This window comes from Anabrus simplex, chromosome 4 (genome assembly GCF_040414725.1).
Source record: "Anabrus simplex isolate iqAnaSimp1 chromosome 4, ASM4041472v1, whole genome shotgun sequence".
In the NCBI taxonomy this organism is placed as follows: Eukaryota; Metazoa; Arthropoda; class Insecta; order Orthoptera; family Tettigoniidae; genus Anabrus; species Anabrus simplex.
In genome coordinates this window covers 233,891,144-233,912,468 of record NC_090268.1, presented here as the reverse complement: position 1 = coordinate 233,912,468, position 21,325 = coordinate 233,891,144, and the positions used below count along the sequence as shown (strand labels likewise).

The following is a 21,325-nucleotide window of genomic DNA, read 5'->3' as shown; positions in this document are numbered from 1 at the left end:
GACTTTCTTTATAGAGGACTTACGGCTCCAGATGTTACTGCCAAATACTGCAAGCTATAAGGAACTCTTGGAGAAAATTAAGAGGAATAAAGATGAAATATGAGAAGACTTCTATTCAACTGATACAGAACAACAACGGAGTGGACAAATAGCAGGTACAAATTGCGGCATTTAAATGTGTCTAAATATGAAGTACCATGAACCGGACTTAAATTGTGTGTGCAGATGATGCGACCAGCTATGTGACAGATACTATTCCCTTCAGTGCAAGAAAATGAAGTTGTGTTTAACTGAACTCAGCACAGAAAATAATGTATGCTCATTGTGCAAATCTCCCCACTAGTTAAATATGTCAAGGGGACCATTAACCTTTATTTCTTTCTGTATGTGGCCTATGCTGCACAATAATTCATCTTAACCTCACTTTTCCTCTTCAACACGAATTAGGCTATACTTAGATTAAAATTTGAACGGTGTAACAAACGTCATCAAATGAAACATATACAGTAATGGTCTCGTTAATCACCCAACAGCTGAATAATATATATTATATATATAGCCTTGTTTTCACCGGTAAAATATTTTAAGGTTATAATTGCATACCTGCAGCGCCTCCATATGTTTTAACACGAAAATCTTCCAGTGTTTTGGGATATGCATCCAAACGGCGCAATGTATCAAGAATATCATTGGAACTCATTTTCTTAACATGCAGAAAACGCACACATGTAATAATGCATTTGCAACGTGGTGCACTTATCAACCACGAAAACAGAAATTCCAGATTATGTTTTGTTTCGAACTGTTTATGCTCATGCTTTCAGTTTCCATTAACCTACCCTAGAGTGCGTGAAATGCTTTGTTGCTACTACAACCTTTGTTTTGTTCGTTTGCTTCACCCATTTTGAAGAAAATTAGCAAAATTTCCTCAATAATCAGTCAACATGTCATAAATCTAGAACTGATATACTTGTCTATCTGAGATGTTACCGAACGTAATCTAGTAACAAAATCAATTATGGGTTACAAACGTCCATGAATTTCTTTCCTTTGATTATGGAAGCAAAATCGTTACGTAAATATCACATAATCAGTGATATCAATGTGAGCAATCTTTAGCGAAACAAAAAATGTAAGAATTTCAGGTGAAAACATTGAACAAAATTGTGTTTGTTAGAATGATGCGTAATAGAGTGGATAGCTCTAAATATATTTGTATATGGTTTCGTTAACAGAAAACGAAATCAAGCCTTAGACGACAAGTTTCTTGAAAGTTATTAATAATAATTGATTATCAGTAATGCGGGGGCTGGGCGAATTCCAACGCCATGCTGTACTCCAATACAATCGAGAATGTGACGTCATTTAGAGGTGACGTTACGGGTGGAGTAACCTTGAGATTATATCCGTCCGCAACCTTTGTTCCATATTTCTTGTTTACATTGGTAAAGTATGTATAGTGCAGGTAAATTTTAGTTTAATAATTTATATTGCTGCTATTTCTATGCAATCACATATCAATGAATGATATATATACGGTATTTGTTGAAGAAAACAGCATTTGTTTACATGAACTATTTGTTGCGCATGCACACTGAATTACACCAGCGTAGAATGAAAACAATAACACAGTCGAAGCCACGGCATGCCTGACCCATTCACTAGAGAGTTGTAAGCCTGTGAAGACGTCGAGTTGCATCTGTAGCGAGTTCAGTGTTTACTTCCTTGAAGTGGAAAATATAATATTGAGTAACGTGATGCCTAGTAAAGAAGAAACTTGTATTCTTTCTTCTAACACTAACAGTACAACAACACAAGACTTCATGGCTCGAGACGTGGAAAATCTTGTGTCTGAAATCAAGGAGAATTTACGTCTCTCCGGATTTAAATCACGACCTGCTTTTTCAATTCATCACAGATCTCGAGCGTCGCCGTACAGGATACCAAACCGAAGTTGGGGTGACTCTAATTGTGAAATGTGTTCCAAATCGGCGAGTAAAAGTTGTGGTGGTCATACGTGCATTACAGTGAGCAAGAAATCTACTGTTTCAACAAGTGAGGATCCGTACGAGATGTTGCAGGAATTACTTCGAGATGGTAGCCTGATCAAAGAAGCTGTTCGGCGCCTGCAGAAAGGATTATCGCCCAAGCAGAGGTATTTTTATGAATCCGATGACGATACGCGTAGCCCTCTTCGAATGTGTCATTTGGAACTTTGAACTTGCCATTGTTACGTTCGTTGAATGGATTGTGTACCTAATATTGTTCCTTTGTCGGCGAAACGGGAACATTTTTGGATCATTACGATCTGTGGAGTGATTTTGCCTGAGTATGTCGGGACCTTCGTCCACTAATGCTTTTCCCCCGGCCGATGGTGTGCTGATTGTGACTGTGAGTTGGCGAACTTACGTCGTGATTTACGCTGTGTTTTCTGGATATGCCGGAAAGGAATCGACTGGATTACGCTTATTTTCTCTGTCTTTCATCAGTGATTAATGTTCTGTGAATATTATACGCTTATTCTGCAAGTATGGAAGACAGATTTTAATTTCCTGTAATACTTACTCGAGACATTGCAATCCAGTTCACTAAAATGTATTTATTTTGAGCCTCAGCTTTTATTTATCTCAAACGGATAGGGAGTTTTGGATGTGTCCAACTTCTTAAATGTCGACTGGCATATTTCTAATTTTAATAAGTGGCACATTCCCGTCGAAAGCAGTATCATTTATCTTAGGCCTGTTCAATAACAATATTTTGTAAGTAATTCGTTTTGTTTGCAATGTTAATTGCTTTTGATCTCATTTAATCAATGCAGTGAGGTTTGAGAGTGGGCCTAAGATTTGAATGTTTTGTTTGAAAGTCTAAATTAATTCATTAAGTGATATGTTGTATGTACCACTTTCTACCTTTAAATGTTAAGCCATTGTCGGATAGCATATATTCCCAACACCTGTATACAGTAACACTATATGCATAGATTAACTATGACAATGTGCACTAAGTTTGTAAAAACAGAAAAACATTGGTGAAAGTGCAGTGCTTTTTAGAACGTGCAGATCTAGTGACAACATGTCAAGGGTTAGAGATGCTGAGTGATGATACATAGATAATAAGACAGTATTCTTCATATTCATTGTCGTGTGTGTTTCGGTTGTATGGCTATTTATGAATGGGTAAGAACAGTGGATGAACATTTCTAGTATTTTGTTGTCAAACTTTATGAAAGTCATTTGTATGATTTTTTCTTCTTTTTTTTTTACCGCACGTGTAAAGTGATGGATGGATATCATGTCGCATCTTCTCTCCATTTTAGTTGGCTATTTATGTTCTCACAGTTCAGGGATTATGTATGACTTGTTTGAATCCATGAATTCCTAGTGGAGGAATAGAAGTCATTGAAGCCAGGTTATTTGTAAATACGGATTTAATATTCAAGTCCACTTATTTTCTTTACTGTGCATGTTTTAGTGCATAGAATCTATTGTTCAATTCTGAGCAGTGAAAATGAATAATTAAAAAGTTGTAAATCTATTTAATAGTGTTTTTTCTTGGTTTGAGTAATAGGTTGTCTATTATCCATGTTAACCAGATATGAATCTCTTTAATATCCTCATCCCGTGTCCAGGCGTGAAATCAACCATGAAATTGAGTACAATTGGTCATAGTTAAAGGTTGTAATACAACGCATAATTGACATAAAAGTGGAAAGTTACCATTTTTATTCAATATTAACCTGGCTATTATCTTATCTCGTTTGCTGATCTGAGTGATAAGTTTAGTCTCCTGCACTGCCGGTTTAAATCCCGCTCCATTCTTCTGCCAGACAAGTGATCGCCTTGTGGCCTTTCCTGTTGTATAGTTGGAAGAAGCTGTGGTCAAGATGGCGGAGGCTGTTGGAAAGTGAGTATTATCTTATTACGTTGTGTAATTTATAAATAGTTTCAGGAAATGTGTGATATATTTTATTGTGTGAGTGTGCTGCTTGCATAGGTGGGTAGCTTACACGAGATGACACTCGTGAATAGATAGTAGTCGTCATTCGTGACTTCCTCAGTCACGTGCTGTATGTAGTGTGTTATTTTCTAATGGCATTTCGTATCTAATATACGAATTGCTAATAAATGTCTGTGGATGTTAAGTGAATTGTGGTCATAGTATTGTATCTTGCTCTTAAATGTGAACTTTACGCTGCTGATGCATTGGAGCTAAATTCCTCTAAACTGTACTTGTATTTATATACAGTACGTCTACCGTCGATTGGCGAGATACCAACCAGTATTACAAGTATTCAGCGATCATTAACACGCGATATTAGATTCGCACCAGTTCTATATGAGGATGAGGACGTGGCTAATGCTTTGAAACTCTTATCTCAATTTAATGTTCCGATGGCTTGAAAAACAACGTAAAAAAATTAGTACGGTACTTTTTTTCTTTCTACAGGTCGGTATTGTGATATTCTTTTAGAATTTTAGAGATCCTTTGAGAATGTTAAGCTTGATTGTTTCCTTGCAAATAATGAGTTTGCTGAGGATATGAGTTTTAACTTGACACTTCCTCGTAATTGTACTCAGTCTTGCGACTTGCTGTCGAGGCTAGTGACCTTTTTTTGCTATAGTCTGTAGAATAAATTGTAAATTATGTATGGATGAGAAATGAAATATTACGTGCTGGTATCAGAATGAACTAAATATCCAGCTTATCTGGTATGAAGCTTAGCAAGATCAGTTTTATCACCTAGGTTTTCTTCAGTTCAAATATTGAAATAATTCGAACTAAGTATGAAATCCATTGAAGTTCCACCATCCTGTTGGAATTCCAATTATTCTGTCAATTTTTAATTTGACGTTTGTAGGGTCTTTGATTTTTTTTTTTTTTCTTTTTTTTTTTTTTTTTTTTTTTAGCCCTCATTGAAAATGTATGAACTTCAGGAACGCTGTATTCTTCAACTGTCTAGGATGGTTAACGTGGTTGTAGTTTCACACCCCTCAAATGTCACTTTTGTTTAAATTTAACTTATTTATTTGGGTAATCAGCCTTGAAGAGGAGTGTGTGGAATGAATTGAGGTTGAAAAGGGGTTCGAGTGGAAGAAGAAAGCTATCTTGTACCGTATTAAAACTTTTTTTTTTTTTTTTTTGCTATTTGCTTTGCGTCACACCGACATAGATAGGTCTTGTGGCGACGATGGGATAGGAAAGGCCTAGGAATTGGAAGGAAGCAGCAGTGGTCTTAATTAAGGTACAGCCCCAGCATTTGCCTGGTGTGAAAATGGGAAACCACGGATAACCATATTCAGGGCTGCCTACAGTGGGGTTCGAATCCACTATCTCCCAGATGCAAGCTCACAGCTGCGCGCCCCTAACCGCACGGCCAACTCGCCCGGTATTAGGACTTCGTGACCCCCTGTTCTTTCGCTATCAGAGTATGTAGAATGGTGTGAAGTACGGTTTTTTCTTTTGGGGGGGAGGGAGGTTCGGAAAAGCGAACACAGTCTTTGACTTACTATGGAATAGACAGCGGCCGTGCTGTTAGGGGCGCGCAGCTGTGAGCTTATCCTGGAGATAGTGGGTTCGAGCCCCACTTTCGGCAGGCCTGAAGATGGTTTTCCGTGGTCTCCCATTTTCACACCGGACAAATGCTGAGGCTGTACCTCAATCAAGGCCACGGCCGCTTCCTTCCCACTCCCAAGCCTTTCCTATCCCATTGTCGCCATAAAACCTGTGTCGGTGCGACGCGAAAACAAATTGCAAAAAAAAGAATATACAGAGTAATTACGTTTGTAAATTATATACCGGTACAGAGAAAAATGGAACGTTAAGTACTGATATCAGAATGGACTAATCTGCATCCAACTTACCTGATAAATTGCTGTTGTAAACTCCTGTTGTAAAGTTCGTTGTGCTGACAATCTTTGCAATAGAAGTGGGTGGTACTAAATTGGTTATAACGAAGAAGGAACGAAGATTCAAAACGGGCTATTTGAAGCTTTGACATGCTTTTAACTGTTATTTCGAAGATGCATGTTACTTAGTTGTAATAACTTAACTATGTGGGAGATTTTAGGTGCAGCCAAAGTATTATTATTATTATTATTAGTAATAGTAGTAGTAGGTCGGCCCCGCGGTGTAGGGGTAGCGTGCTTGCCTCTTACTCGGAGGCCCCGGTTCGATTCCCGGCCAGGTCAAGGATTTGTACCTGGATCTGAGGGCTGGTTCGAGGTCCACTCAGCCTACCTGATTACAATACAGGAGCTATCTGACGGTGAGATGGCGACCCCGGTCAAGAAAGCCAAGAAGCAGCGATCGCTTGGTAGGCCAAGGCTCTTCGGGGCTGTTGCACCATGGAGTTTTTAGTAGTTGTAGTAGTAGACTGTAAAGTTCGATGCATTTTAAGATCGCCCTAGAACTGTGGAAGGATACTTGGAATCTCAGCTAATTCATTAGCTTCTTCGTATAGTGTAATCGTAAGAGGAGGTAGGAGGATCCTCAGCAGGTCTGCCATCAGCTATCATAGATGGCCTAGGCATCACTGAAGAGGCGTACTAGGGAAATGAGTGAGGTAGTTTCCCGTTGCTTTCCTCACCGAGCCAGAGTTGCTATTACATATCAGTCGGCCAAGCCCACTGAATTGCATACACCAACCGACCCTATGAGCAACATTTTCACACCATTCATAGCAGGGACTGGCTGCATAAGGATTGGCAATACTAGCATCGCTCATGCCTCAGTCACTTTCATTGTCAAAGCCAAGGATAAGACAGAGACAGATCTATGAAAGTAACAAAATTGCTCTAGCCTATACCAAAAGACATAGTGCACTGTAAACACTAGGTCCTGCCAGCAAAGGCGGTAGGCCTGTATTATTTTCGGGCCATAGACGTAAAACATGGAATATTATTCCACTCGTTTCCCTACTTCGCGCACTTGATCCGAATTGCAGTGTAGTAGATACGTATCATGTAGCTATTTACTTAGGATAGTTGTAAACTCCGTGTACTTGGAAGATGCAAAGGATAGATTTTTATTACTTAGGTCGGGCAAAGGTTCTAGCTATAGCAAGCGTGCCTCTTACCTGGAAGCCCAAGTTTCGAATCCCGGTCAGGTGATTTTAAACCTGGATCTGAGAGCTGGTTTGAAGTACACTCAGCCTACGTGTGGACAATTGATAAGCTGTCTGACGGTGGGATTGTGCCGCTGGTTTAGAAAGCCAAGAATAACTGCCGAGAAGATCCATCGCGCTGACCACGTGCACCTCACCTGCAAACTTTCGGGCTAGTCGCTTGGTAGGTCAAGACCCAACAGGGCCGTAGCACCATGTTTTTATATCATCTACTCGTACAGGATATATGCTACTCCAAAATACGGATGATAATAAACCTTAACTAAAAGTTTATTTCTAGTTGGCGGTTCGATTCCGGCTCAGCCCGGTGGTATTTGAAGGTGCTCAATTACGTCGGCTTCGTGTCGTAGATTTATGGGCACGTTAAATAACTCATTCAGGACAAAATTCCGGCACCTCGGCGTCCCCGAAAACCGTAAAAGTAGTTAGTGGGACGTAAAACCAATAGCATTATTATTAATGTATGTAGGCCATAACATGTACAGTAGATTATTACCTTAAAATTATATCCATAAGGAGCCTGCATGTAACTAGAAATGACGATTATTCACATAATTTACTTCCGAGCAATAATAAAAGAACTCCCTGATGCTCCTAAGACTTCAGTAGGCGAAGAATAGAAAATATGCATTAAGTCGGAAAGTTCGTTCAGGACGTCCAGCGCCGACAACAGTCAGGAATTTCTATGGGTTACTGCTTTTCATTTTTGGCTGATGAAATGCGCAAATCAGTCCAGTCACTTCATAACGTACTTTTATCCCAGAATAGCATTAGCGTCCATACTGCGTGCATACAAAGATACGTTCTCGATAATGCTGAATGAAATATAAAGGTTGGACTATAAGACTCAAGTTTCTGGACGTATATGCCACATTCCGTTTGTTAGAAATCTTTCCCACTTTGAAGTTCGCTATGCTGACATGACAACCTTGGCAATAGAAGTGAGTACAGTTAAGTAGAAACTAGCATCGTAGGAGGGGGGTAAGTATTGCTTCTACCATTATTTCCTCACACATTGATATGTTTATTATACCAGCAACTGTCGCGCATAACATAGAAATGGTAGGATAGCATTCCATGCACAATGATAATAAATGGTACAGTACTTCGTTTTAGAACTCGCATCAATTACACGCCCGAAGGCGGTTGGATCCCCATCAACTCCACCATCAGCAGTCGTTGGTATCTTAGGTGTCACTGAGAAGTCGTATAATGGAGATGAGGAATGACGTAGTTTTCCCGTTGCTTTCCTCACCGAGCCAGAAGATGCAGTATCAGTCTGCCAAGTCCACTAAAGTATACAGCAACAAAGTCTATGAGCGACACCTTCATACTGTTCATAATAGACCGGCTGCAAAAGGACTGATGTTACTAGCTTCGCTCATTCCTCCGCTACTTCCATTTTGTCAAAGCCAAATATAAGACTAAGACAGACAAATGAATGAAAGTAACAAATCTTTAAGCTACATTAGAAGATATATAAACACTGTAGGCCTTTGCTGGCAAGATGTAGTGTTTACAGTGCGCTATGTCTTCTGGTATGGGCTATCAGAATAAAAATGTTACTTTAATTGACCTGTCTCAGTCTTATACTTGGCTTTGACAATATGAAAGTGGCTGAGGTATGAGTGACGCTAGTAATGCCATTCCTTATGCAGCCAGTCCCTGCTATGAATGGTGTGAAAATATCGCTCATAGGGTCAGTTGGTGCAAGCATTTCAGTGGGTTTGGCAGACTGCTGTGCAATAGCAACTTCTGGCTCAGTGAGGAAAGCAACGGGAAACTAACTCCTCATTTCCCTGGTACTCCTCTTCAGTGACACCTAGGCCATCTATGACAGCTAATGGTGAACCTGTTGAGGATCCAACCAGCCTTCGGGCTAAATACCCAACATACATACATAAACACTGTAAGCAAATCACCAGAGACGGATGTGTACTAGTGAAGAAAGAAAAAAATATCGAAAATGTCGCATGCTCAATGTATGGGAATCGCGTAATGGAGTATGGTGGTTAGTTCAGAAGCAAGATTACGGATCACCCTAAATATCTTGCAGTTATCAGCAAAGAGTTGTGTGTTTTCTGTTTCGTTGAGTTTGGACGGCACATTGTCCACAAACAAGGGAAAAAATGGCCAGTCCCCTAGCAAGGGACCAATGGAAGTTAAAATCCCCGACCCGGTCGGGAATCAATTCCGGGACTCCTTGGACCAAAGGCTAGCATGCTAACCAGTTATCTACGGAGCCGGACCAGAGCTTACCTAGAATTAATATAATAACTTCGACTTTTCTGTTGGTCAACACGTGATAAATTTTCAAACGAATCGGCGATTTAAATCTCTTGGCTTCATTGACCGACTGAAAAGCCCTTGTTTATTAAATTAACTCTACTGAAATTTGTGAGTTCTGAACAAATTATGTTGACTTCCGTTCAGGCAAATTACTAAGCCAAGAATTTGAATTGCTCATTCATTTGAAAAATTGTCATATCGCTCATTTAATACATCACAACTCAAAAACTGTTTGTTTTGAATAATGTATACCAATTAAAAGTGCATGCAAGAACCAGTAAAATGGTAAACATAACTCAAAAGAGGCTGTTTTTGAATTATGACGCTCTTGTGTTAAATGAGCGATATGTTGACCGTCTGTAAAGCCGAACTTCTGTACTAATAAAAATCAGTATGTGTTCAGTGATAAGAGTCCAGTCAGTGGGTTTGAGTTATGACATTCTTGTGTTAAATGAGCAATATTTATTTATTTATTTATTTATTTATTTATTACCAAAACAGCGAGAAGCCGAATTACAGAGTTCCGCAAAGGAAAAATACACTGACTGACAGTGACAATGCAACACCAAGGAGGAGTGGTTCGAAAGGGATGAAAGTTGGGGAAAAAACAGAGACGGCACGGATGAATAATTGATGTTTATTTCAAACCGATATGCAGGTTACACAGTGCGCACGGCATCGACTCAGTAGGATGTAGGACCACCGCGAGCGGCGATGCACGCAGAAACACGTCGAGGTACAGAGTCAATAAGAGTGCGGATGGTGTCCTGAGGGATGGTTCTCCATTCTCTGTCAACCATTTGCCACAGTTGGTCGTCCGTACGAGGCTGGGGCAGAGTTTGCAAACGGCGTCCAATGAGATCCCACACGTGTTCGATTGGTGAGATATCCGGAGAGTACGCTGGCCACGGAAGCATCTGTACACCTCGTAGAGCCTGTTGGGAGATGCGAGCAGTGTGTGGGCGGGCATTATCCTGCTGAAACAAAGCATTGGGCAGCCCCTGAAGGTACAGGAGTGCCACCGGCCGCAGCACATGCTGCACGTAGCGGTGGGCATTTAACGTGCCTCGAATACGCACTAGAGGTGACGTGGAATCATACGCAATAGCGCCCCAAACCATGATGCCGCGTTGTCTAGCGGTAGGGCGCTCCACAGTTACTGCCGGATTTGACCTTTCTCCACGCCGACGCCACACTCGTCTGCGGTGACTATCACTGACAGAACAGAAGCGTGACTCATCGGAGAACACGACGTTCCGCCATTCCCTCATCCAAGTCGCTCTAGCCCGGCACCATGCCAGGCGTGCACGTCTATGCTGTGGAGTCAATGGTAGTCTTCTGAGCGGACGCCGGGAGTGCAGGTCTCCTTCAACCAATCGACGGGAAATTGTTCTGGTCGATATTGGAACAGCCAGGGTGTCTTGCACATGCTGAAGAATGGCGGTTGACGTGGCGTGCTGGGCTGCCACCGCTTGGCGGCGGATGCGCCGATCCTCGCGTGCTGACGTCACTCGGGCTGCGCCTGGACCCCTCGCACGTGCCACATGTCCCTGCGCCAACCATCTTCGCCACAGGCGCTGCACCGTGGACACATCCCTATGGGTATCGGCTGCGATTTGACGAAGCGACCAACCTGCCCTTCTCAGCCCGATCACCATACCCCTCGTAAAGTCGTCTGCCTGCTGGAAATGCCTCCGTTGACGGCGGCCTGGCATTCTTAGCTATACACGTGTCCTGTGGCACACGACAACACGTTCTACAATGACTGTCGGCTGAGAAATCACGGTACGAAGTGGGCCATTCGCCAACGCCGTGTCCCATTTATCGTTCGCTACGTGCGCAGCACAGCGGCGCATTTCACATCATGAGCATACCTCAGTGACGTCAGTCTACCCTGCAATTGGCATAAAGTTCTGACCACTCCTTCTTGGTGTTGCATTTGCTCTGTCAGTCAGTGTATATTTACAGTGGATTAGCACAAGGCAAACATAAAAAAATAAGTGGAAGAACAATGAGGAAAAAACATTAATGATAAAAATACAGGAAAAAATTAAAAACTAACAAAATAACAATAGGGACACAACAATTAAGAACAAAATATAAAGGGAAAAGCTTTTGTTTTTTTTTTGTTTTTTTTTGCTAGAGGCTTTACGTCGCACCGACACAGATAGGTCTTGTCCGCCTCCGTAGCATAACGGTTAGTGTTATTAGCTGCCGTCCTCGGGGGCCCGGGTTCAATTCCCGGTACTGCCAGAAATTTAAGAATGGCAGGAGGGCTGGTATGTGGTTGAAATGGTACATGCAGCTCACCTCCAATGGCGGTATGCCTGAAAAGAGCTGCACCACCTCGGGATGAGGACACGAGTTTACTTTTTAGATAGGTCTTATGGCGACGATGGGATAGGAAAGGCCTAGGAGTTGGAAGGAAGCGGCCGTGGCCTTAATTAAGGTACAGCCCCAGCATTTGCCTGGTGTGAAAATGGGAAACCACGGAAAACCATCTTCAGGGCTGCCGATAGTGGGATTCGAACCTACTATCTCCCGGATGCAAGCTCACAGCCGCGCGCCTCTACGCTCACGGCCAACTCGCCCGGTAAAGGGAAAAGAAACTACGAGGAAAATTGAAGATTGAACGTAAAACGAAGAGAACTTATAGCTAGGCACAGTAAGATAAATACAGATATAACACATAAGTAATGGTATAGTACAGTAAAAAATAAATGAATATTACATTATGTACAAAAGAGAACACAGTAATGAGAAGAGAGAAAAATGAATATGAAGAAAATAAACTAGATTAAGGAAAAATCGATTAAAGGAGGCATACGAAGAAAAAACGTCCAAGTTCCTGTCAGAAGATAGATTTAAGGAGGGTTGGTATGCGGATAAATAAACTTCTTTGAACGAAAGAGAGGCGGATTAGTCCTGGTTTTGCAAGTTGGAACAGTAAGGAAAAAGAAGGATGCAGGTTCGGGAGAACGAAATAAACCGTTAACAGCGTTATATAGGAATCTAAGGTCGGCTACTTTCCTGCGACTAGATAACGGGCGAAGGTTTACCTTTCTAGTATCTGACCGACTGTAAAGCCGAACTTCTGTACTAATAAAAATCAGTAGGTGTTCAGTGATAAGAGTCCAGTCAGTGGGTAGTTTATGATTAAAGGAAGGTAGTTTAAAAAATTTGGTGAAAGTACACATTTGAATAACTCAAAGGCAAATCGGCTTTTTCCCAATATCTCGGCTCTCGTGCATTCTAGCGCAAAAGTGGTTATATAAAAAATGATAGACCGGGTGAGTTGGCCGTGCGCGTAGAGGCGCGCGGCTGTGAGCTTGCATCCGGAAGATCGTGGGTTCGAATCCCACTGTCGGCAGCCCTGAAGATGGTTTTCCATGGTTTCCCATTTTCACACCTGGCAAATGCTGGGGCTGTATCTTAATTAAGGCCACGGCCGCTTCTTTCCAACTCCTAGGCCTTTCCTATCCTATCGCCGCCATAAGACCTATCTGTGTCGGTGCGACGTAAAGCCCGTGGCAAAAAAAGAAAATGATAGAGGATAAAATTGTCGACAAGTCCAAGGCCCTCTTCTTCTTTCTTCTTTCTTTGCTACGGGCTTTACGTCGCACCGACACAGTTAGGTCTTATGGCGACGATGGGATAGGAAAGGCCTAGGAGTTGGAAGGAAGCGGCCGTGGCCTTAATTAAGGTACAGCCCCAGCATTTGCCTGGTGTGAAAATGGGAAACCACGGAAAACCATTTTCAGGGCTGCCGATAGTGGGATTCGAACCTACTATCTCCCGGATGCAAACTCACAGCCGCGCGCCTCTACGCGCACGGCCAACTCGCTCGGTCTCTTCTTTCTTCAAAGAATTAATAGTTTCAATGAAACATGCCTATGAAAGTGAGATATTTTCTTTCGCTCACGAAGCGCTAGAATGCTCGGGAGCAAATATATATATTTTAAATTTACCCCATTTTACCGGTGGAAATCTGACGGGGTTGCAAATTTAATTTGTCTTTTCAGTCATCCAAATGTATGTTTTTACCCAGTGTTTAAAACTACCTTACTTTTCCTACCTATTGACTGGGTGAAGTCCGACTCCATGGCTAAATGGTTGGCGTGCTGGCCTTTGGTCACAGAGGTCCCGGGTGCGATTCCCGGCAGGGTCGGGAATTTTAACCATCATTGGTTAATTTCGTTGGCGCGGGGGTTGGGTGTATGTGTTGTCTTCATCATTTCATCCTCTAGATCTAGATAGGCCATATGGGTAGGAACAAAGGGAAAGCTGCTGAACTTTGTTGGATTATGGTATCAAGGAAATTTTTTTCGGTTACAGTACATGTAGAGCCAATTATAAAATTATCTGTAATTTTTCTTAGAAAATGAATATGTTAATATTTTTTTTTTTTTGCTAGGGGCTTTACGTCGCACCGACACAGATAGGTCTTATGGCGACGATGGGATAGGAAAGGCCTAGGAGTTGGAAGGAAGCGGCCGTGGCCTTAATTAAGGTACAGCCCCAGCATTTGCCTGGTGTGAAAATGGGAAACCACGGAAAACCATCTTCAGGGCTGCCGATAGTGGGATATGTGAATATTAATATATGAAATAGGTTACTAAGAGAATAATGAACTCTGTCATGGAGGGTAAGAGAAGTAGGATGAGTCCAAGACGACGATGGTTAGACTCAGTTTCTAATGATTTAAACGAGGCCACAGAGTTAAGTTACAAATAGCGGTTTGTGGAGGCGTTTAATTAATTCGCATACGCTTGCAGACTGAACGCTGAATGGTATAGCAGTCTGTAAGGAAGGGGTGTGTGCTTATGTTTCTTATACCACGGAAATTAATATATCTTAAACGATGACATTTTAAGAAGGCATCCTGCGGTGTCCGTAAATTGCTTGATGCTCATTGCCAATATTAAGGGAACACTCACCTTAAGGAAATAATATCATAAATAAATACAGTACTATGGCCTGTAATGAGTGGAACGTAGGTAGCGTGTAGATGGAATTTGAATAGGTTTATCTTACCCCCTTTCTCTTATCTTCTTACAGAATACCCAGTACCTATTTTAAATATTATAGATTATTCTCAAAATGATAATAATCATTGCTTTAAGGGAACTAGCATCTAGTCACCAGTTCTCCTAATCAAAAGGTTTGAAATTAAATCAGACAAATTTCAGTTAAACACATTTCTAAAATAGTCTTATTGCGCTACATACTGTAGTCTCATTATAATATGAAGCTCTTAACCATACTGTACTTTGATAGCATGTTATTCTCTCTTAAATCTGGCAGCTATTTATTACCATAATGTTTGAGGTAGAATTAACAGACTATTTCTGAATGTTGATTTTATATCCCACTGTCCGGTTTCTTAGCTAAATGGTCAGCGTAGTGGCCTTCAGTTCAGAGGGCCCCGAGTTCGATTCCAAGACAGGTCAGATATTTTAACTGCGTATAGTTAATTCTTCTAACTCGGGGCTGGGTACACGTCTTCATTTGCGTGCAACGCATCGCATTACAGACCACCACAGAAACACGCAGTACCGGTAATGAATACATTGGGTTGGTGTCAGGGACAGTATCCAGCCGTAAAAATACAGTAAATTCACACAAAGTAGGAACCCCAGGTAATTGGGAAAAGGCCAGGGAGAGGAAGAATTGGTATTACGTCCCACTAACTAACTTGCGATTGTTAGAGACACCGAGGTGCCTGATGTTTTTCGCTCTGGATATATTATGTGCCGGTAAATCAACTGATACGAGGCTGGCATATTTAAGCCCTTTCACAAATCATGGGATTGGGCCCGTATCAAACCCACCACCTTGGGCTCAGCAAGCCGAGCTGTGCAGTCGTCACTCAATCCAGCAGCAGAGACTTTTATTAGGTCCTGGTTTATTTACTTGTTACTTCCCATTTATTAATATGTAATTTTTTGTTGCTTATCGCCTCGTCCGAGATAAGGACAGGTAGATATCCTAATTCATTCCTGTATTTGGTGTGTTTTATTGGGTATTGACAGTAGAATTTTGGATCTGAAAATTTTCCCAAGGAAATGTGTAGTTTTTGCAGCGGCCGTTAAAGTAACACACAGATCTGACAATGTTAAATGTGTGCATTATTCCTTAACTCCTATTGTCATGTTGTATACTATACTCCTTCATACGAGCACTTTATGTATGTGTTCGTACGAGTGAAGATGTTTTTAAATAATATAAAGCATCCATACTTTCCGATGAGATTAGGTTATTTTTATTGCGATTGGAGGAATCGGAGAATGTCCACTTAACTGGACGAAACATGTCATTTTGTGTTTAATGACGTTCCAACTCTTTTTTAAAATTTTTGTTTACATTACAAATGTTGTTAAATATTTGTTTACATTACCAATTATATTCGACCGGCTGGAAAATTCGTAATGATTCTCACTCCTAACAAGTCGACACTCAATAAAATAGTGTGTGCTCGTTTCCTTCTTTGGTGCACATACGGCCAGGAATAAAAATCCACAGCCTGTTTCCAGTCATTCGACCGGGCGAGGATAATAATAATAATAATAATAATAATAATTGTGCCGGCTGCCTAAGCCTGTCTTACTCCTCTGGGGCAATGCTTAATGACGGAGATGAAATGAAATGATACTGAAGAGTGTTGCTGGAATGAAAGATGACGGGGAAAACCGGAGTACTCGGAGAAAAACCTGTCCCGTCTCCGCTTTGTCCAGCATAAATCTCACATGGATTAACTGGGATTGGAACCACAGAACCCCGCGGTGAGAGGCCGAGGCGCTGTCGCCTGAGCTATTGAGGCTCTAGAGAGAGTTTATATTCATGGTATTTGTCTCATTTTTATACTGTTGTATTAAGAAAAAGGTTTGATTCCCGAGTGCACTAATCTCGGTAAAGAGAATACCGCGGTAAACTTTATCCTTCACCGGAGTAAAGTCGTATTTTTGCTGCATCTAGCTGTTTCGAGTGTACCAACGTTATACCTTGGTATATTAGTGCTCGTGCAGGTGCTATTTTCAAAAAAAAAAAAAAAAAAAGGCCGTGGTAAGAAATCCAAAGTCGAGCTTAACAATTGCGTCTTATATCTTTATAAGACATTTGAACGGAATGAAGGGAGAGTTATAGAAGAGATGAGAGATCCGTCTGAAGAACTAAGCAATGTTTCGTTTCAGAGAAGATTTCAAATAAGAAAAAACAGTAAGTAATATTTTAGATGTACTTGGTGAACAACCGAAGTTTCTCAGTGGAAGAAACTATCCGCTAGACATCGCCTTCTAGTAGCGCTGCCGTTCTATGCAACTGGAACATTTCAAGGAGTGATCGGTGATGTCTGTGATACTGTCTAAACAACTGCAGCTGCACAGTACGTACGGTTTCAGATGTCACTGCTTCGTTAGGTATCATATTCCATTGGAATACAAAATGTGTGATCTAATGAATAAAATAAGTGCACGCAATTAGGGACCCTCTTGGAGGCAGTCCTACCCAGTGAGTGGCGCCCCTGCCTATGTGAGTCGCAGAGCACACTGACCCGGTGTGCAGCATCCTGTAAGGGTCCCTTGTCAGGGTTACGGTGAAGACCTCAAAGGCAGCTATGGTGGAGAAGATAGCCTTCGGTACAGCATAGATGGCGAAGAGGCAACCTAATTGTCCAGGGCTAAATGGACACCTCCTGTTGGAGGGCAGCAGCTCAATAGTATTTCATTAGTACAGAACTTCATGAGTGGTACTACATTGGATGTGAGGAGAGCAGCTGTAACAGCCTCCACGGTTCACACATTGCGGCACAGAAAGGAAACGGAAGTCCTACTGAGCTATCTTTCCAAATCTTCAATATGATTATGGCTACAGGTACTAAAGAAATGGCCCTCAGCTCGGGGCACCCCTTAAGAGGGGAGAGGGCGCTAAGAATCCCTCCGAGGTCAAGTAGTGATAAGTTTCAAATTTATAACAAAAGAATAAGAATCGCCACATGGAATGTGTGAAGTCTATATATGGCTGGGAAACTTGCAAACGTTGAATCAGAAATGCAACGCTTGGAAATCAAGATTTTGGGCCTTAGTGAAGTTCGATGGCCTGGCTCAGGAACACAACAAACTAATCATGGAGTTCTGTATTATTCTGGTGGTAACGATCCTCAACATCAATATGGAGTGGCTGTGCTCCTCTTATCTTATCTGGTGAAGTCTGTCATCGATTTCATTCCTTTTGGAGAACGTGTCATGTTTCTTAAACTGCAAACTTCCCATCGTCCCATGAATATTATCCAGGCTTATGCTCCAACCGGCGATAAGGAAGACGAATTCTAGAGGAGACAATGTCCCTTACAAAGAATGGGGATGTAACTTTTGTCCTTGGTGATTTCAATGCTAAGATAGGTCTCGGTGCAGAGAATGAAATTGTTGGACAATATGGTCTTGGTGAGAGAAATACCAGAGTTGATCGTCTAGTTCAGTTTTCTTCAGAACAACAGCTCTCTGTTATTAATACCTTTTTCAAGCTACATTCCCGGCGCTTGTGTACATGGACGTCTCCTGCAGATTGTAAATATCATATTATCAGGAATCAGATAGACTTCATTCTCATCAAAAGTCATCTGAAAAGATACGTGAAAGCTGTCAAAACCTACCCTGGGGCGGATGTTAACAGCGACCATAATCCCGTCGTCATGGACTTAACACTTCATCGTTTCGTCAAGAACATACGCTCTGACAGACCTAAGCACATCGATACAAAGAGCTTGACAACCCCGTATTTCGAGCTCGAAGAATGTATGAGAACAATAAACAACTTGGAAACAGAGGATATTGAATCACAATGGACTACACTAAAGAACATACTCAACGATACTCAAGAGGATGACATAGGACATTCGAACAGTTCAAAAAAAACCAGCCATGGATGACAGAAGATATTCTACACCTTATGGACCAAAGGCGGAAAGTGAAAAATGTAGGTAAAGTCCACTACCAAGAACTAAACAGTACAGTGAGGAGGAAGTGTAGGGAAGCAAAAGAACTATGGCTCGTGGAGAGATGCAGAGAAATAGAACTTCTCCAAGAGAAACATGACTTGTTTAATCTCCACAAGAACATCAAGGAACTTGTAGGGAAATATCACTGGCCATGTAAAGCTATACTGTGGGACGCCAATGATACCATTTTGGTAGGAGTCGAAGACAAGTTGAAGTGTTGGAAAGAATATGTTAAAAACCTATTTAGCGATGTAAGGCCAGACAAATCACCTTTTATTGGCGAAGGCAGCGAAACAAGTCCAAATATAACCCAAGATGAAGTACTGTATGCAATCAAACTCCAGAAGAATGGAAAAGCTGTAGGTCCGGACAAGATTCATGCAGAAACTCTCAAAGTTATTGCTGAAGGCCATGGCAGAGGACTAGAGCTGCTAACTATATTATTCAACGCAATATATAAATCTGGTAGAATTCCATCTGACTGGCTAAGATCTACTTTTGTCACCATACCTAAAAAGGCTAGTGCATCACATTGTGATGCTTATCATATGATCAGCCTAATATCCCATGTGCTAAAGGTATTTCTGCTTATCATCCACACTCGAATCTATCTCAAATGCGAACGCCAAGTTAGACATGCTCAGTTTGGCTTTAGGAATGGACTGCACTCACGAGGCTCTTTTTTCCGTGAATATTTTGACCCAGAGATGCCTAGAAATTAATGTAGATGTGCAAGCATGCCCATCGACTACCGAAAAGCTTTCGATTGCGTATCTCATGCAAAACTTGTTGAGATTTTAAAATCTACTAGTGTAGATGTTGGCGAGCTTCGTATCATTACCCATTTGTACTGGAATCAAACGGCAGAAGTCAAAATAGAAGGAACTACTATTGAGGACATACCTATACGAAGAGGTGTCCGCCAGGGATGTGTCTTGACCCACTCCTTTTCAACATCTACTCTGAAGCTGTATTCAGAGAGGCTATGGAAGATGTGAATCTAGGTATCAAGATCAATGGCTGTCATTAATAACACCCGATTTGCTGATGTCACGATTATGTTAGCCAACAACCCTAGTGATCTTCAAATCATTATAAACAACATCGTGAGGACCAGTGAAACCTGCGGTTTATCCTTGAATATTAACAAGACCAAGCTGATTGTATTCTCGAAAACACCAAAACAGGCCTCCCTTTACATCAACAACAACATCGTCCAACAAGTATCTTCCGTCAAATATCTCGGAACTCTAGTGAACCAGCATTGTGATTCAAAATGCGAAATCTTATCCAGTATTGGACAATCAAAAAATATGTTCAATACCATGAGGACCTTAATCACCAGCCGAGAACTCAACCTCCAGCTCATAGTTCGAATGCTACGCTGTTATGTCTTTCATGTCCTTCTGTATGGTTTCGAAGGGTGGACGCTCAGCCCTGTATTGGAGAAGCGGATTGAATCCTTTGAAATGTACTTACATAGAAGAATACTCCGAATATCTTGGGTAGAAAAGAAGACAAAATGAAGTCCTCAATATCTTGAACAAGAAGAAAGAGCTTCTCATAACCATCAAGGAGCGTAAGCTCAGCTACCTCGGGCACAGCATGAGAGGTGAACGATATGAACTCCGACTGATCATTCAAGGGAAGATTGATGAGAAAAGATCTGTGGGAAGACGGAGAAATTCCTGGCTGAAAGACTTGCGGCGGTGGTATGGACATACGTCGATAGAAATCTTCCGTACTGCCGTTTCGCGTGTAATCATAATCAATTGGATTGCCAACCTTCGGAGGGAGACGGCGTCATGATAATAATAATAATAATAATAACATTCGCTTGACCGGATGAAACTCGTTCGAGCACCAGCTATCCTGAGGGAAACTTCGGAGGGAACCAGCTACTAGATGATTCGATTGGTCGTTCGCCCCTATACCCAGCTCCGACGATCGATTTGCACGTCAGAATCGCTACGGACCTCCATCAGGGTCCCTGACTTCGTCCTGGCTAGGCATAGTTGAATCATGAATACAATATTCATCATGTTGTTTGGTAATTCATATATAAAACACACAACCGTAGTTTGGTAGTTTACATTTCCTACTATCAATTATAAGAATATTATTCTAAATTAATTTCACCTGAGCATTTGGTGCAGTTTGTAGATAATATCATATGTATTAAGCATTTAATTTTATTTATCTTATATTAACGGCATTGTGCATTTGTCCCTAGTATTAGGCTATTAGAATTACTATATCTTAATTTACTTTTAAACTTTTCTTCTCGTTGTAATTTGTTCTCCAATCCAGCATTGTTATTGAAAGTGGTTAAATGTAAGAGAAGGCCGTGAGCTCTACTTTCACCACAAATGTAAGAATATACGTACAACTTATTGTTAAAAATGGACATCTTGGCCCTCCCTTTCTTATAACCACCATTCAAAACTCCAACTGTTACTGAATTTGTTGGATGGTATCCCCGTTCCAGAGGATATTGTAAAGACATTTTTAACCACTGAAAATACATCACAACGTATTTGGTTAGAATAGTACTGAAATTAACCACAACGCCGGCCTGGAAATTTCATACATTCAAAGATTTCATATTTAGGGTCTACCAAAGGTGAGAGGACATGGAAAGGTACGAAAAGAAAATGTAGAGTAGAGGATAAGAAAAGTGAAGGTGATGGTGTGTCATGAGGACAATAGAAGGGAGGAGGCACTGGTCGGATTTGCCGCAATATTTTGCAAGACGAAACATTGTGTCACGAGCCAAAAACGTTTGAGAACCGCTGTTTTAGGCGTTTAGAATATCATTGGCTATCACATTTTGTTTTTTCCGGCTCAGCGATATTAGGCCATTTTCCCTCCCCCTCCACCCTTTATGAATCCTTTTTCCTTAAATCCTCGGATGATATCGT

General features: G+C 41.4%; 3 protein-coding genes across 3 annotated transcripts in view; 2 read left to right on the top strand and 1 right to left on the bottom strand.

The window, feature by feature from the left end:
* The window catches only part of LOC136871819 (endoplasmic reticulum-Golgi intermediate compartment protein 3), a 138,726-nt gene extending 137,700 nt beyond the window's left edge, over positions 1-1,026 (bottom strand). The window contains exon 1 of the mRNA XM_068227218.1: positions 604-1,026. Within this exon, the coding sequence (XP_068083319.1) occupies positions 604-700 (97 nt within the window). The 5' untranslated portion in view covers positions 701-1,026. The remainder of the gene's footprint in view (positions 1-603) is intronic.
* Positions 1,027-1,649: 623 nt separating this feature from the next.
* LOC136872604 (uncharacterized) lies at positions 1,650-3,534 on the top strand. The gene has a single exon (XM_067146407.2). It carries the CDS (start codon positions 1,758-1,760, stop codon positions 2,217-2,219), a length of 462 nt encoding a protein of 153 aa, XP_067002508.1. The 5' UTR covers positions 1,650-1,757; the 3' UTR covers positions 2,220-3,534.
* A 261-nt stretch (positions 3,535-3,795) lies between these two features.
* Dip-C (dipeptidase C) overlaps positions 3,796-21,325 on the top strand; it is a 1,401,195-nt gene continuing 1,383,665 nt past the window's right edge. The window contains exon 1 of the mRNA XM_068227217.1: positions 3,796-3,903. Coding sequence (XP_068083318.1) covers positions 3,884-3,903 — 20 coding nt within the window. The 5' untranslated portion in view covers positions 3,796-3,883. The remainder of the gene's footprint in view (positions 3,904-21,325) is intronic.

Excerpts from the sequence above, each read along its gene's own strand:
- LOC136872604 (XM_067146407.2), top strand. The coding sequence starts at position 1,758 with ATGCCTAGTAAAGAAGAAACTTGTATTCTTTCTTCTAACACTAACAGT.